The sequence below is a fragment of the Plasmodium fragile genome, assembly GCF_000956335.1.
Source record: "Plasmodium fragile strain nilgiri unplaced genomic scaffold supercont1.38, whole genome shotgun sequence".
Lineage (NCBI taxonomy): Eukaryota > Apicomplexa > Aconoidasida > Haemosporida > Plasmodiidae > Plasmodium > Plasmodium fragile.
This window is the reverse complement of record NW_012192618.1, coordinates 138,320-153,565: the sequence shown is the minus strand read 5'-3', so window position 1 is coordinate 153,565 and position 15,246 is coordinate 138,320. Positions and strand designations below refer to the sequence as shown.

Here is a 15,246-nt window from a genome sequence, read left to right as displayed (position 1 = left end):
AGCGGCTAATGAAGAAGCGGCTAATGAAGAAGCGGCTAATGAAGAAGCGGCTAATGAAGAATCGGCTAATGAAGAAGCGGCTAATGAAGAAGCACCTAACGAAGAAGCAGCTAATGAAGAAGCGGCTAACGAAGAAGTTGCGGCGGTGGAAGCACCCAATGAAGACTTTGCGGAGGGCGCGGACCAGGATTGCTCCCACGCTAAGCAGCGCGTCCAAGAGATGATGATGTTACGCAACATCAGTAAGAGCGAGTGGGCCATGGGACAAAACAGAATCTTCCTGACCGACTTATCTTTAAAAATTCTTATGCAGAGCAAGTGGGAACAGTGCAGACAGAAGATGCTTCCCAAGGGGTGTGGAGCACTGTACGCTTATCAGAGGGCAAACCCTGGGGGGAGGGACGCATCTGCCTCCAAAGCAGCAGGGTTAATAAACCTAGAGTGCGTAAGAATGAGCCAAATTTACAAGACAGGCGATGCTAATAAGATCTACCAGATGGTGAAACAAGGAATGGCTTCCATGTCTCAAGAAGGGAACAACTGTTTCCACGACATGATGCAATATATGCACCTAGAAAAAATAACACAGTTGTATAACCCCGGAGGGGGTACGGGAAACGACGACACGGGAGATGTCTCGATGGAAGGAGGAGCAGAAGCAGCAGCAGTAGCAGCAGACTCGTACCAGAACCAAGAAGGTGATCCCAATCAAAGCTCAGTACAGATGTGTGGTATTATGCATATATTGAATAATGTGCCTACATGCAATGCTAAGATGTGTGATCTGAATGAGGCCATCAAGGGGTGCAACCCTACACAGGTATCCCTCAACGACAGCTGCACCTGCGGCGTGGGAATGCCTAACTGCTGCACCCAGCACTTACAGTCGGGGGAGATAAACCCGGAGGGCACCGAGGAGCAGAATGTAGTGGCTGACGTGGAAGGGGCACAAATGAACCTGGACGAAGTCCAACATGACGACGTGCAACCTGAGGAAGTGCAACCTGAGGAAGTGGAGGCCGAGCAAGTAGAACCCGAGCAAGTAGAACCTGAGCAAGCAGAACCCGAGCAAGTGGAAGCCGAGCAAGTGGAACCTGAGGAAGTGGAACCCGAGCAAGTGGAACCTGAGGAAGTGGAACCCGAGAAAGTAGAACCTGAGGAAGTGGAACCCGAGCAGGTAGAACCTGAGGAAGTGGAACCCGAGCAAGTAGAACCTGAAGAAGTCGAACCCGAAGCTGCCGACGAAGATGATGCGAACGAAGAGCCAGCAGAGGAAGACTTATCAAATGGGGAGCAGCTCAGTGGAGAGCAACTCAACGGGGAGCAGTCAAATACGCAACTCCAGGAGGATGACCTACCCGAGCATCATGCAGACAGTGACGAACAGGAAGAAGAGATAATAAGCAGTGCGAACAACAATACGGCAGATGCAGGAGAATCACAGGAGAACCAGTTAGATGTGGCAAGTGTTGGCTCTGTGTCGGGTGCAGTAGACGCTGGTGAGGCGAGTGAGGATGCCGCGGAGGAAGCGTTGCAGGGGGTGGAGGTGGTCGATTTAAAGGATGAAGAAGAAGAGGAGGAAGAATCGTTGCATGGGGTAGAGGTGGTCGATTTGAAGGATGAAGCAGAGGCGGAGGAATCGTTGCATGGGGTGGAGGTCGTCGATTTGAAAGATGAAGAAGAAAAAGAAGAAGAAGCGGAAGATGAGCCCAACGAGGAAGTGGTAGACGTGGTAAAGGTGGCGGCGGCGGCGGCAGATGAGCCCAACGAAGAGCCGGTCGATGTAGAAGAGGAGATGCCCCAAGCGCAGGAACTCGAGGTGCCGGCGCTGGAACTGGAGGCAGATGAAGAAGCGCCAGGCGAGGTGGAAGCGGCAGACGAGATGAACCCCTTCACCGATGTAGATGCAACCGAGGAGATGAATCCGTTCGACCAAGTGGACGAAGTGAACCCCCCGCATGAAGAGGATGAGAACTCGACAAAGGACGAAACGAAGAACCCGAAGGAGGAGGATGTAGACGAGGAATACATTGAGTATAATTTGAATTGCTTTAAAGCAGTGGCCTCCAGGAAAATGGGAGAATTAAATAACGCATTACTAAGTTGCGCTGGAGATGAAGTAAATATGATTCAGAATATGCTTGACTGTTATGTATGTACGGAACAAGGGAATCAATATGAGCATTGCTTAATAGAACCCACTTATTGGAACCCGTTAGATGTAGGACAAAACGGGTTCGGACAATACCCCGCAGAATTAAGGAACCCAAAACAGAAACATTTACTGTTGAGTCATTTAAATGAAAAGTATATCACCAACTCAGATGAAAACATTCATCTCATGAACATTTTAAAAAATATGGTTTCTGGCATGGAAAATGTGCATAACAAAAAGTGGAACCTCTTTTTTACATCATGCGATTATTACTTCAAGTCATATGTCTCGAACGAAGATCATTTATGTTTACAACATGATTCGGCCGAATTGAACGAAAAGGTTATGTTCAACGAAGAGTGCAATTATCACAACAAGGAGCAAGTGCATAAGCATAGGTATAGCCCCATGGTGGAGTATTTAACTCTGCCCACAGGAAAGGACATTCATGAAATATGTCTCTCCAATAATGCTTATAAAAGGTATATAAAAAATACTTACAACATTCTTTGCTTCCGATCAAGGAAAGGTTCTAAATTGGATTTCATGAATGCCAAATCATTTTATACATCCATTGAATACAAAAAGGTGAAGACCAAAAACATAACTCATGTACACACAGATTTCTCCTACATGGACGATAAGATGAAATGCAATTTCAAACAACATGTAATTAATGAGTTCATTAATAACCCTAACATCAGCATGGAGGAATTGGGAAACAGCTTGCTCAATTTAGCTACATACTTTTATTATGAAAATCGGGGTTCCTGGTGCGTCTTCGTTTCAAAGAAGCGCGCCTTCACGGGAGTAATCAATATCGTTAAGAATAGGTACATACGCATGACGGCCAAGAATAAGACCAAGAAGTATCACATTGTCCTGTTTGAGACGCCTGTGTGAAGGGAGGAGAAGCGACGCGCGCGCCGTCCGCGTGCCTTCCGCGCGTTTTTTCCTCTTTTTTTGCGTACCTTTTTGCGTACCTTTTTGTGCGATTTTTTTTTTATGTACACCTAGCGCAGTGTGCCTGCCGGGGTGGCCTGGCGAGGAGTCCCGTTCGTCAAAGACCAAACCGGTCATCAGTTGCAGAAGCGCGAAAAACGTACATGACACTTGAACAAAAAAAAAAAAAAACAATGTTACAAGACAAATTTGTACGAAACGCAGAAACGCGGAAAAGAGGAAAATAGGTGGGCAAAACATGTTTGGCAAAAAAAAAAAAAAAAAAAAAAAATTCCCATGTGGACAGAGATCACACTTCCCTTGCGACGTTAAAGGGAGGGGCGTCACGGGGCAACTCCCACACAGTCGCTGTTGCAGCTAGTGTCGATTGTGGACTGTCCCGTGTGCAGTGTGGCGTGTCGCGTGCAATGGGGAGTGACTCACTTGGGGGTCTTCTTATTGGTGTAATCAAAGACAGTGCCGTCATCCGACACGAGGCACTCGCCTGTCATCCTGGCCCGCATCTCGATCGCCAATTTCTTGCTCAAGGTGGTGCCATAGGTGTTGATGCCAAAGTTCTTGGTCCGCTTACAGCCACTGGGGCTTCTCCACTCGGCCCTCCATGCCTGCACAATGCCGTTGATCCTAATCATGTAAACTCCCGCAGGGTTGGAGTTGGCCTTTTCCGTTTTCTCCATTTTTTCCATTTTGGTGTACATGTTCATATCGTCTAGCATCTCCTTTTTTATGCTTCTGGTGAACTGATTTTTCGTGGCTTGTTTATTCCCAGTGTAATAATTTGGGGTAGAAAACTCTTTTGTGTTTGGGTCGAAGGGGGTACCAAGAGGGTTGACCTCTTCGTTTGTTAATGCTTTACTCATGTTTTCACTTGTTGCAGGGTAGTGATGCATCTCGTTTGTTTTGCTGGCCATACCACCTGTGTATAAGTTGTTCTCCCCCGTTTGCTCGTCCGTGCCCGGGACGCACGCGTCCTTTGGGCCCACAAAAAGGTTGCCGCTGCCGCTGCCGCCGCTATTATTGCCGCTTCTAAATGGGGGGGTGACAGTGCTTGCCATTCCCATGTTGGCTCCGAGGGAGTTGTCAATGCCATTTCCGTTGTGTACTCCGTTCGCGTCAGGGTCAGCACCCCCCTCGTTATCCCTTACATTGTTTCCTGCTCCCATAGCAGTGTTACTTAATGGCGCGCTCATGCTCATGTCCACATCGTTCTGGCCACCTTCTCCCCCTCCTCTACCATTGCTCACAACACAATCGCCCACATTATTATTTACCATGTCGGTGGTGCTATTGCTTCCAGCAGGGCTACTCACCAGCTTGATGTTGTCCTTTGCTGCGTTGTTGTTAGTCGTGTAGGGAGGGCTCGTGCTGCTATTCCCATTAGGGTTATTCACAACGTTCATTCGGATGTTGTCACTTTGGGTAGTTATTGGCATGACGTTGTTGTATACTCCGTCCGTTCTGGGGTATCCTTGAATGAGATCACCTCTACAGAGATGGCTCCTGTACAGGTCCTCCCTATACAAATTGCTCTCCTTACACTTGGAGTAATTGTTCTCATTGACGTAGCCATGTTGCTGCACATAATGTTGATCATCGTTGCTGGTCTTGGGAGGAGTACCGCCCACCCCACCACCACCTGCTCCTCCAATCGCTTTTCCATTCGCCCCACTGTTTATCATGTGTGCATTTTTCCCATCAACAGTGCCAATCGAGTGAGTGGCGTCATCTATACTATTGTGCCCTACGTCACTCTTGTCCCCCTGATTCAGGTTATTCATCCCGGCTGTTGTAATCAAATCTGTATTCATGGCTGCGGCTCCCTTCCCTGCATGGCTCACATAATTGTGTTTGGTACTGTGATTAGAATTCTTCACCATTTCATAGCTATCGAGTCCAGTTATATCATTAGACGATTCTGCTTTCATCACACTACAAGACGAATGATGTGTCTCCTTTTTACCCCCACTGTGGTTTTTCTTATAATCGTGCTCAAATTTCTTCCTAGCTTCAATAGCCAAATTTCTGGCTCTCTCCTCCCCAAATTTGTTAATGGAAAAATATCTTTTCTCCTGCTTGCCATTGGAGTACCAATTAGCACAGAAGGCTTTTTTTGAGTCCTGATAAAAGACCCCCTGGGGGAGAATAACTGAATTCTCCATCTGATTTTGATTCGCTTCATTCGACTTTTTATTATTTGATTTTGCATAAGTGATTACATTGTCTCCTCCTTTTCCACCTGCACATTTCGCATTGCTATTTTTACCTTTGTGCTCCGTTGTGGTAGTTAGGTTGTTTTCCCTATTTGCTCGATCCCTTTTCGTTGTCCCCATCTGGTTGCAGTACTCCAAGTTCATGCCTTCTTCTTCTTCATCATCGCCGTCATCCTGGTCATCGTCTTCGTGCACATTCCTCGCGTGGTGGTTCGCGTGGTGATTCCCATGGTTGTTAATTCTTCTCCTTCCTCCACTAACACAACTGCTGCCGTTCGGTTCATTGTCGTTCTTTTCTTTTGAAACATGTTCATCCTCCCCTGTGTGGTCTGCGCTGGGCTTCCCATCAGGGTAACCACCCTTCATATAATAATCTTCATAGTGCCTGAGGGCGCTGTCCTGGGACAAGTTCTTCGCCTTTCCTCTGCTTCCACCCAGGTCGTTGAGTCCATTGACACTACTCATCCCGCTCAGAGGATAGTCTCCTATCCCTGCACCACTCTCATACATACCACCACCTGCCCGGTGAATCTCATTCCATTCACTGAATATGTTCATATCTCCCCCCCCTTTATACTCGTTCGCGTACTTCCTCGCATAACTATCGTAGACACCACTTTCCTTATTGCACCCTCCACCTCGGGTATCACCTTTGGGGTGGCTAGCTATATTGCGCTTCTTATCATACGCGGCGGGGTGGTAGTCCTCATAATTCATATGGTGCTGATCAAAGGGATACTTTTCCCTCCCCCCTGCTTCGTACTTGTTTGTGGATTCTCCTCCTACATCATTGTAATTGATGGGATCAGGGTAGGGGGGGGGGATGACGCCCTTTTCGTTCTTTTTACCCTCCCCTGGGTTATTATGGGTTTTCAATTTTTTCTGATTCTGCGTTGGAACGTCCTCCTCATCATCATCGTCGTCGCCTGCCGCTGCCGCCTTACCATTCAAGGCATAGTGTTGTTCTTCGTCCTCTTTCTTCATTTTATGTGTCGCTCCCCTTCGTCCATCGCGTCTGTTGGTAGGAGCGTTACTGGACTCCACTGCGTGGTTTTCATTGGTGGCCCTCAGGTACGCGCCTCCACCCCTTCTCGATGTGATTCTCCTGTTTGTCCCGTCCACATAGCTACCGCATTCCACATGGTTAACGCCTTCTTCATTCGTCCCGTTCTTATTGAGATTGGCCGCGTCTTCTTCCTTTCGTTCCCCCGCGCGTGTATACCCCCCCGAGGCATTCGCATTGACGGCCTCTGTCCCATCGTTGTTCCCTCCGCCTGAAGTCACACCGTTAGACACGCCTCCCTCCGCAGTCGCTCCAGCGGTCACTCCAGCGGTAGCTGTGGTGGTAGTCGTGGCAGAGGCCCCTTTTTTTCCAGCGCCCTTTATATGCTTGGTCCTATTTTCAAAGGCGAATCTGGCCTTGGTGGCTAAATTGCGAGCTTCATCCCAACCATAATATTTAATTTTGAATCTTCTTTTAATTTGTTTTCCCTCCTCATACCAGCTGCCTATCCATGCCTTCTGCGATCGGTCAAAGTAGACTCCTCTTTGTGGCTTCAGTTCTGACGCAGACATTTTATATTCATAATTTTCAATCGCATCTACAGCTCCGTTATTCCTTCCCTTGGTGTTGGTTCTTCTAGATCCGTTTCCTCCATTTGCTCCTTTTCCACTTGCATTGTTTCCCCTACCAACGGAGGTACCTGTTGTTGTCGCGGTCTCCAGGTGGTGCAATTTCGTCTTGTCCTTGCTGTGACCTCTTCCATTACCCGTATAACACACCCCATTAAGCTTTGCACCCATGTGGGCGTGTGCCTTGCCATGCCCACCACCAATACCATTGCTGTTGCCATTACCATGCATCCCTGCTTCTGCACCAGCAGCAGCAGCACCACCACCAGTGGAGCAATCCCTCCTTCCATAATACCTACTCTCGAGTTCATAATTTTTCATATAATTTTGATTTATGACTTTGTTTCTCCTTCCCCTTCCATACTCCAATGTGAAGTTGTTGAGGAAAAAATTCACATTCTTTCCTCGTTCTCCCTTCACTCTTATTTTAGTAGATTCGACACTACTAACGTTTTCATCATCATCTTCATGATTGGCTCCACCGACACTACACCCAACGCTGTTGCCACCTTTCATATCTTTGTGTCGTGCACCCTTTACCAAATTTGCATTACCCCCTGCTGCTCCTCTACCACCGAGGTACACATTTTTCATGTGTATTTTTTTCTTCCCATTTAGGTCATGGTCTCGACTGCTTAAAGCAACGCCACCGCGACGACCTCCATCCACATGATCATCATCATCGTCGTCGTCCACCTCGTCATCCTCCTCTGGGTCTTCTTCCATGTCCCCACCACCATTGAGATAAAACCTTTTTAAAAAATTGAATTCCATGGGGTCTTCAGCAATTTGCATTAGACTTGTATTTATTTCTTCGTCAGTCATATTTTCAGCATTTTTTATTTTTTTCAAGAGTGCTCTTTTTTTTTGTATGTGATCAGCCATTTCTTCTCTCCTCTTCCTGGTCAGGTAGCCATGCAAAATGATATCGTCATCTGTGTTGTTCCTTCCATTAAAGAAGCCACCCATGGAATTATTCATATGTTTGTTACACAGCCTGGTCTTCCTATGATCAAGTGATGATACTACATCTTTGTACAAATGAGCAAAGCTTTTATTGTGACTGCTTCCTTTTATAACACCACTTGCTCCTCCTCCTCCTCCTCCAAGGCGGTGATGTCTACGCCTACCACTACCATACCGACCTAACCCATGGGGGGCACTTCCACCACTGCACCCATCCCTACTGTTGCTGTGTTCTCCTTGCACGAGCAGGAATTTCCCCAACTCATCTACATGACTGAAATTATCATTACAATTCTCATTCGGACTAGAGTAGGTAAAGTTGGTTAGGTAGTCACAGAGGTTGCTACTCCTCCTCGAATCTGTGCATCTGTTCATATGGTTACTGGTGTTGAAACATATATTGCCACTGCCACCACTGCTCTGTGCACCATTGTGATTAGACCCCTCAGTTGGGTAGAACCCAGATTTGTAAACGATGGAGTTATACAATGATGATAGGTAATTTTTCATCCTGTCATCATTCGTTTTGTTAATCCTACTATGGCCACGGTGAAAAAACATGCTTGTTTCATTCCTCTGGTTTTCTTCCTCATTTAGGAAGAAGTTTTTGTAAGTCCTGTGGGTATCCTTGTACATTCCTTCCTCGCCTGTTGTCGCAGCTGGTAAATGGCTTCCAGACGCTCCACCGATTACGTTACCCATGTGGTTGCTGCTAATACGCACAGCGTTGTCCACTCCGCAACCGCCACCCCCATCGTCCTTATCACAGCACGGTAACAACCCATTGTCTTCCTCCATGGACGAGGCAAACTGCATATTGTTATCCCTCCTCGAATGTAACAGTTCCTTGCTCAGCAAATACAATTGCTTCTCATGCAACCGACAACCATCACCTACCACTTTGTTCCCACTCGAACCTTCCTGTTCATTCGCATTGTCACTCGCCACGTGATCACAAGAGGGGAAGGAGTTTGCAACCTTACCTTTGGGCAACAGGTAGTTGTTATGCTTGGCGAAATATTTCCTCCATTCATTTTGCATGTCCGTACACATTTTATCTTCCGCACCAGTGTCGTTCTTCTCCTTCTCTAGTAGTTCATACAGATGATACAACTTCCACAAATTATAATTCTTGTCGTGGACATCTTGTGTACATGTAGAACCGTTCGCCGTGCTAAACCCTAGTCCACTTCTACCAATGCCACAGTTGGTACTGGCCCCGTCAACCACATTCTCACATGCAAGTTTCACATCTGGGCATTCATTACTGCTCCTCCTAAGCAGTTTTTCCTGTCCTTGCACTTGTCCACCCTCTGCTATATCCTCTTCCTTAACTACCTGTCCTTCATTCTTATTGTTTAACAACTCTGGGGCCAGATGGTTCCATACATCCATGACGCCGTTACCACCCCCTTCCCCCACTAACCTCTTCACATAAGAGAAGCAGTTGGGTGGAGTACTGACCCCACCATGTGTTGCATCCTGATGGTGCTCACATGCATACATCTCATTGTTGCTCTGTCCCATGCGATGCCTGCACGCCGTTGAGTCATTCGTCTGTCCCATCATCTTCGAGTCAAACAAAAAATTTTCATGAGGCAAACCTTCTAAATTGATTTGTCCTGATTTAATTAAATTGAAAATTATTTTCCCTAACTCTCCTCCACATATATTGCTGCCCTCGTTGTTTTCACCTCCATCCTGTTCACTCATAAGACTACTCTTAACATTTTTCTCATTTAAGATGTTACACAGTTTCGCATGCTCCTCGCAGAAGTGGTTGTGGGTAATTCCGTTGCAGCTGTGAGGAGTACATGCTGCTCTCTCTGCGCTGAGCAAATCGTTAATGTTATTTCCATGCTGAGTGGCCACACAACACATGGGGGAACACATGACATGATGATTATCGTGAAGGCAAACATTTGCTTTATACTCATGTGAGTTGTGTAACTGATTTGCGTCCTTCCATCCTTTGAATGGGTAAAGCCCACATGTCCTGCTAACACTGGTGGCAAGGCCATTACCTGCTGCCTCTTCCCCTTCAAAGGAACTGCACCGATGTAATGCACCTTGTGCTTTGAGCATATTTGCCCCGACATTGTTATTTCCATTTGCACACGTGTTGTGAACAGTCCCGAAGGTCTTTCTCCCCTCGTGATGATCATAGGGGAAGGCCCCATAATGAAGCCCTTTGGAGGTGTCGCTAGGGGGAATAAGTCCGCCACTTGTGTCAACCTGCCCGTGCTTATCGCCACTGCAGAGGTGCAGTCTCGTGCCCCCGTCCTTCTCATAAGCGTTAAGGGGGCCGTCGTGATTGCACGCATTCACTCCGCTGACCAAAACAGCACCCCCTGGTCCTCCCCTGTCACAAAGACGAGACTGTCCACTCACATGAGATTTGCCACAGCAACATTTATCACAACCACCAGGGACCTTAATTGACAGGTACCACTTTAACAAATTAAAAAAATTTTCCTTATTTAAAATGATTCCCTGAGGATTTGTTTTGCCCACGTCACTTACATCTGCATCTATCCTATCGTGATCTCTTTGTTCAATAAAATTGAATTTATTTTTTTTCTTCACTTGTGTTTGTAACGAGGCTGAACTATCATCAAAAGGGATTTGTTCATTCACACCGTTTGCTCTGTCCGTTTCATTATTTTGCATTTTCTCACTAACCCTAGTGACGTCGTTTTCTACCGCACCACAACTTTCCTCGTCTCCATTTTTGCTGCATTGCCGACTACCATCGTTGGCTGGTTCCCCTCCCGACACACCACTGTCATTCGAATTGAGCTCCACGCTCTGGTTTATGTATGCACCATGCTGAATTAGAACCTCTCTAATGAATTCCATCAGCTGGTTTTTGCTTACGCCGTCTTCACTGCCACAGGAGTGTACGACTTGACCTTTCCCGTATGAGCAGCTTACAGTGGGGTCATCCTGATTGACCCCAAAGCTACCATTATGCAGGTTGTTGTGAAGACTGTTTTGCACGCCAAACGGGGCAGAGTGCCCACTGGGACAGACTCCCCCCGAGCAGGGCACCTCCCCATGATGAGCGAAACCTAATTTTTTCATCACCTCCTCGTCCACAATCCCTTTCTGACCTCCCTTCTCCATTATACCCCGTAGGTACTGTAGCGCTGTCTCTTCTCTACGTCCAAGGAGGGACCCATCACCATACATTCCACCAACCCTAGCATTTTTATTGCTTGTCGTGGTCAAAACGCACCCATTTGGTGAGCAAGTGGCAAAGCAATCTGTCTTCTCATTCATATGAATGAACCCTCCACGAAGGAGCATGCTCTTGTTCTTGTGCATAATCTTCCCCTTGTCCACCTCGATCAACTTAAAATGCTCTAGTCTTAACAGAATGTTGTTCATGGTACATGTACTTAAGGAAGACAAAACGCCTAAATTCTTCAGGATGGGAGTAAAGATAATTGCATAATTAAAAATGTCGTTGCAGAAGAGGATGCTCATAACTTGATTCACATAATGCGTAACCATTTTTTTTTTCTTCTTTTTTTTTTTATTTATATTTAGGTGCATTATGGAGTTGTTCATGGGGTTGTTCAGAGAAACGACTCGGTTCTTAAATTTGCGGTGCCCCTGTTCCACTTCCGCTTCATTTGTGATGTGCTTGCTGAGGTAGCCATTGTTCGTAGATTCTGCCACATGGAATTGCTCCTCTTCATGCTGGGTAGCACCCTGAATCGCATCAGTGCCGACTGCTCCACCCGCTGCGACGACGCCGACGGTCCCTACCAGATCATTCGTTTTGTCTAGAGGCAGAGGCAAGGAGTTGGTAAAATGGCTACTTTCATAAACAGAATTGCAATCCTCATAATTCAATTTGTCACAAGCACTAGTCTTCCTCTCATTCGTATTTAATGTGTCCTGCTCCGATACACTCACGCACTGCTCATTAAACATGTTAGATTGATCATACATAGTGGGGTGGACGTTGGGGGGTTTGCTAGTCGTGTCCTCAATGAGGAGGGCGGCTCCCTCTACGCCGGACATTATGCTCGACTGCAAATTGAGTCCGTCGCCACAGCTGGTGATATCATTCTGTTCCTTCCTTGGGCTCTCACCGAGGTCCGAAGTATGATCTGCGTCATCCTCCGCCTGCCCCGTCTTCTCTTGCTGAGCTTCTCCATTAGAATCTTCGCCCTCTTGTACACTCACATATTCGCCTTCCCCATTTGGGCTTTCCTTCCCAGTGGACGCTTCCTCCTTTTTTGTCGACTCTTGCAAGTGGCTTAACAGGGATTTTTTTTCGTTCTTCACATCCTGCTCGTTCTGTTCTGCATGGTGGATATGGCTAATGTGTAATGGGTCATCTGGGTGCGTCTCATCAGCGGGAGCTCCTTCTTCCAGAGGAGTGTACTCCCCCTTGGGGGTCGTGGCGGTCACGTCACGCTCTGCAAAGGTCTCTCCCCCCTGTGCGCCGTCGTCGTGCAGTTCGTCCTCGTCGCCATACACCTTCAACCCCAATTTACGCTCGTACTTATCTCCCTTGCCATTCTCGTTAATCACCGTCTCAATGCTGGTTCGCATATCACTGGGTGCGTAATAAATTTTGTCTTCCACGTCTAGCATGTCTTTCGTGCACAGCATTGCGTCAGCCTCTTTAGAAGCCATCAAGGTGGGGTCGTACTCATGATGACCTTGCTCAACTCCATACGCAGCTTCGTTCAGGCCAACTGCGCCTTCTACAAAAGAAGGCTCATTCTTACTCAGTTCGTTATTTGTACAATTGGCATCAGTGGAGATTGTATCTGTTTTTATTTGCTTATGGGTATATCCATGTAGGTTTTTTTCCTCCCCCAAGCTGTGTTTTCTCTTTAACGATCTTCCAACGCAGTGGGGTCCATCCACATCACGTATCGGTTCGTTGAACCCACAATCCTTTACACCCTGATAAAAATTCCCCCCACCAGATGTGTCATTGTGTTCATTCCTTGTTATGTCACTTGTTGCATTGGGCAACAGTGCATTTACAAAGGGGATGATTTTTGCATTTCCACTTCGCATGGGGACCTTACGGTCTACATTGTTTCTGTCCAGGCCGCTTCTAACAACTCCCCTGATCGGCCCACCGGTCCACTTCTTCCTCTTCATGCTGGTGAGCACCCTGGCGTAGTGCACAATTGAATTCACATCGACATAGGAGCTATTGATGGCCATGATTTTTCTAAAGTGATAAAAGTATGAATCCCCATTGTTGCTGCAGACCCACTGGGGGTTGTACTCCTTCAGGTAGTCTAACACTTGAAGGAAACACTTTTTTATATTGCATAGAAGCTGCTCTACATATTTATCTGCATCTGCATAAGTGAATCCAAATATAATTTCGTTGATGATTTTTTGTTTCAGCTTCTTCCTACGCATTGCATGCGCACTGTCGTTGCTGCTGCTCCCGCCAGTGACGTCCCCCCCAATGCCATAAGCATTCGTAATGTAGAGCAGAAATAGGGGGACGGTTATTTTGATGCTCCCCTGTAGGGTTGCTTTGTCCTTCACCGTGCAGCTATGAAAGGGGGTGTTCATATGGACGGGGTTGTGCATATAGGAGGGATACGCGTGCATATGGCTGCTAGCTGGGTGGGCTCCTCCAACAGAAATGGTGATGGAATTAAGCGCACTGGTGGATATATCGGCGGGGTGGTGGATGCTTCCTTGGGCTATGCCACGAGTGGACCCAGCATGGGGCTGTTTCCCCTCCTCGAAAATCATCTTCCTACTGCAATTTCTCAAGTATTGGTGAATCTTCATTGCAATATTTTTAAAGACATGGTCTAGGTTCTGATCCTCCCCCTTGGATCGGTGTTCCATCTGTGAAGACAAATGGTTGGTGTCTTCCGAGTGATTAGCCAAATGGCAATTGCAACTATTCATGCAACTCTCCATGCAGTTTGCGACTCCCTTATTGAACCCCTCATTTGGGGCTTCTTCATTTGTAGCGTTAGTATAATTATTCCATTCGTCACAGGGGGTGGAAAGCTTTTTGTGGGTGTTATCCTCCGTTTGATCATTCACGTGTATGCCCCCTTGTGTGTCCTTGGCCTCGTGGCCGAAGACGGGTTCACCTGGCAGCGCGTCATCCTTCGGAAGGCAACCCTGAACCCTCAAATAGGCATTCACATCAAATGCTTTATCATCCAAGTTGAGCTCCTCGCCCTCCTGGACGCTCTTTGGTTTGTTCATCAGTTGCTTTAAATAATGCTTAATGAATCTGTGATTGTAACCGTTGTTGAGCTCCACGCCATTTCCGTAGAAGCTATTCTTTTCATTGTTACATGCATAATTGGAGACACCACAAAGGGGATCCTGCTCTCCATTTTGTTCTGCATAATTTGAACTGTCCTTGTACAAAAAGGGGTTATGTTTTACCCAATTCTCTTCCGTCAGCAAGTCCTTCTCACTCATTCCTGTCTTTGTATGAGTAAGGTCACAACTGTCTGTGTGAAGAGAAGTTGCCCCGTTCGTTTTGTTCTCCTCCTTCACATGTGTGTGGTCCTGTTCCACGCCAATCTGATCACTCGCGGATGCGTCTTCACCAGGAAGGACTACTTTCCTTGCTTCGCTCAAGCAGTTGTTGGTGTTGACGCCGTTGTCATTCACGATGGGTGTATTTAAAAAATCAATCACAGAGTTGTTTCTCACCATTCCGGGTGAGCTCGACTCTTTGGGTTCTCCGGTGCCCTCCTCCTCCATGTGTCCATCCACCACCCGCTTGGTGCTTCCCTTCTCGGGGTTGCGATCCAAGTAAAGGTTACACAGATCATTTACGTTCATTAATTTATTTTCATCAATAGTAGAATTAGATGCGAATGAATCTAAATGCTTATTTTGTAATATGGAGGGCACAACATTCATCTCATCCATGTAGTTTTTGTACAGGTCCGGCTTGTTGGCCTTTCCGCCTTCCGTCTTGGACTGCTTCTCCATGGCTTCTTTTTTTTTTTTTTTTTTTTTTTTTTTTTTTTTTTTTTTTTTTTTTGAGGGGACTGCTCCTCCTTGGCAGTTATTCAGTGGTTAGCTTCGATCAGCCTGTATTCACTACTACGCGTTCGGATTCGACGCTGTGGCAGCCACCCACAAACGATTGTACAAATAAAACAAAAATTAAAAATGCTCAAAAAAAAAGGATGGATATAGTCGGAGGCAAAAGGGTGAAGAGACTCTAACATTAGTCATCGCATCTGAGTAGGATGCAACATAAGCAGAATCATCTTCGAAGTATGATGATATGGCTTCTTTTTCGATGTCACAAAAAAAAAAAAAAAAAAAAAAAAAAAAAATAGC

General features: G+C 46.6%; 2 protein-coding genes across 2 annotated transcripts in view; one reads left to right on the top strand and one right to left on the bottom strand.

Moving 5' to 3' along the window:
- Nucleotides 1-3,058, top strand: part of AK88_03382 (uncharacterized protein) — a gene marked incomplete at both ends in the record, with an annotated part of 7,723 nt that extends 4,665 nt beyond the window's left edge. Inside the window, one exon of the mRNA XM_012480999.1 lies at nucleotides 209-3,058. Coding sequence (XP_012336422.1) covers nucleotides 209-3,058 — 2,850 coding nt within the window. The remainder of the gene's footprint in view (nucleotides 1-208) is intronic.
- A 479-nt stretch (nucleotides 3,059-3,537) lies between these two features.
- AK88_03381 (uncharacterized protein) lies at nucleotides 3,538-14,889 on the bottom strand (the record flags this gene model as incomplete). Its single annotated transcript, XM_012480998.1, has 1 exon — nucleotides 3,538-14,889. One exon carries the CDS (start codon nucleotides 14,887-14,889, stop codon nucleotides 3,538-3,540), a length of 11,352 nt encoding a protein of 3,783 aa, XP_012336421.1.
- Between the last annotated feature and the right edge of the window lie 357 nt (nucleotides 14,890-15,246).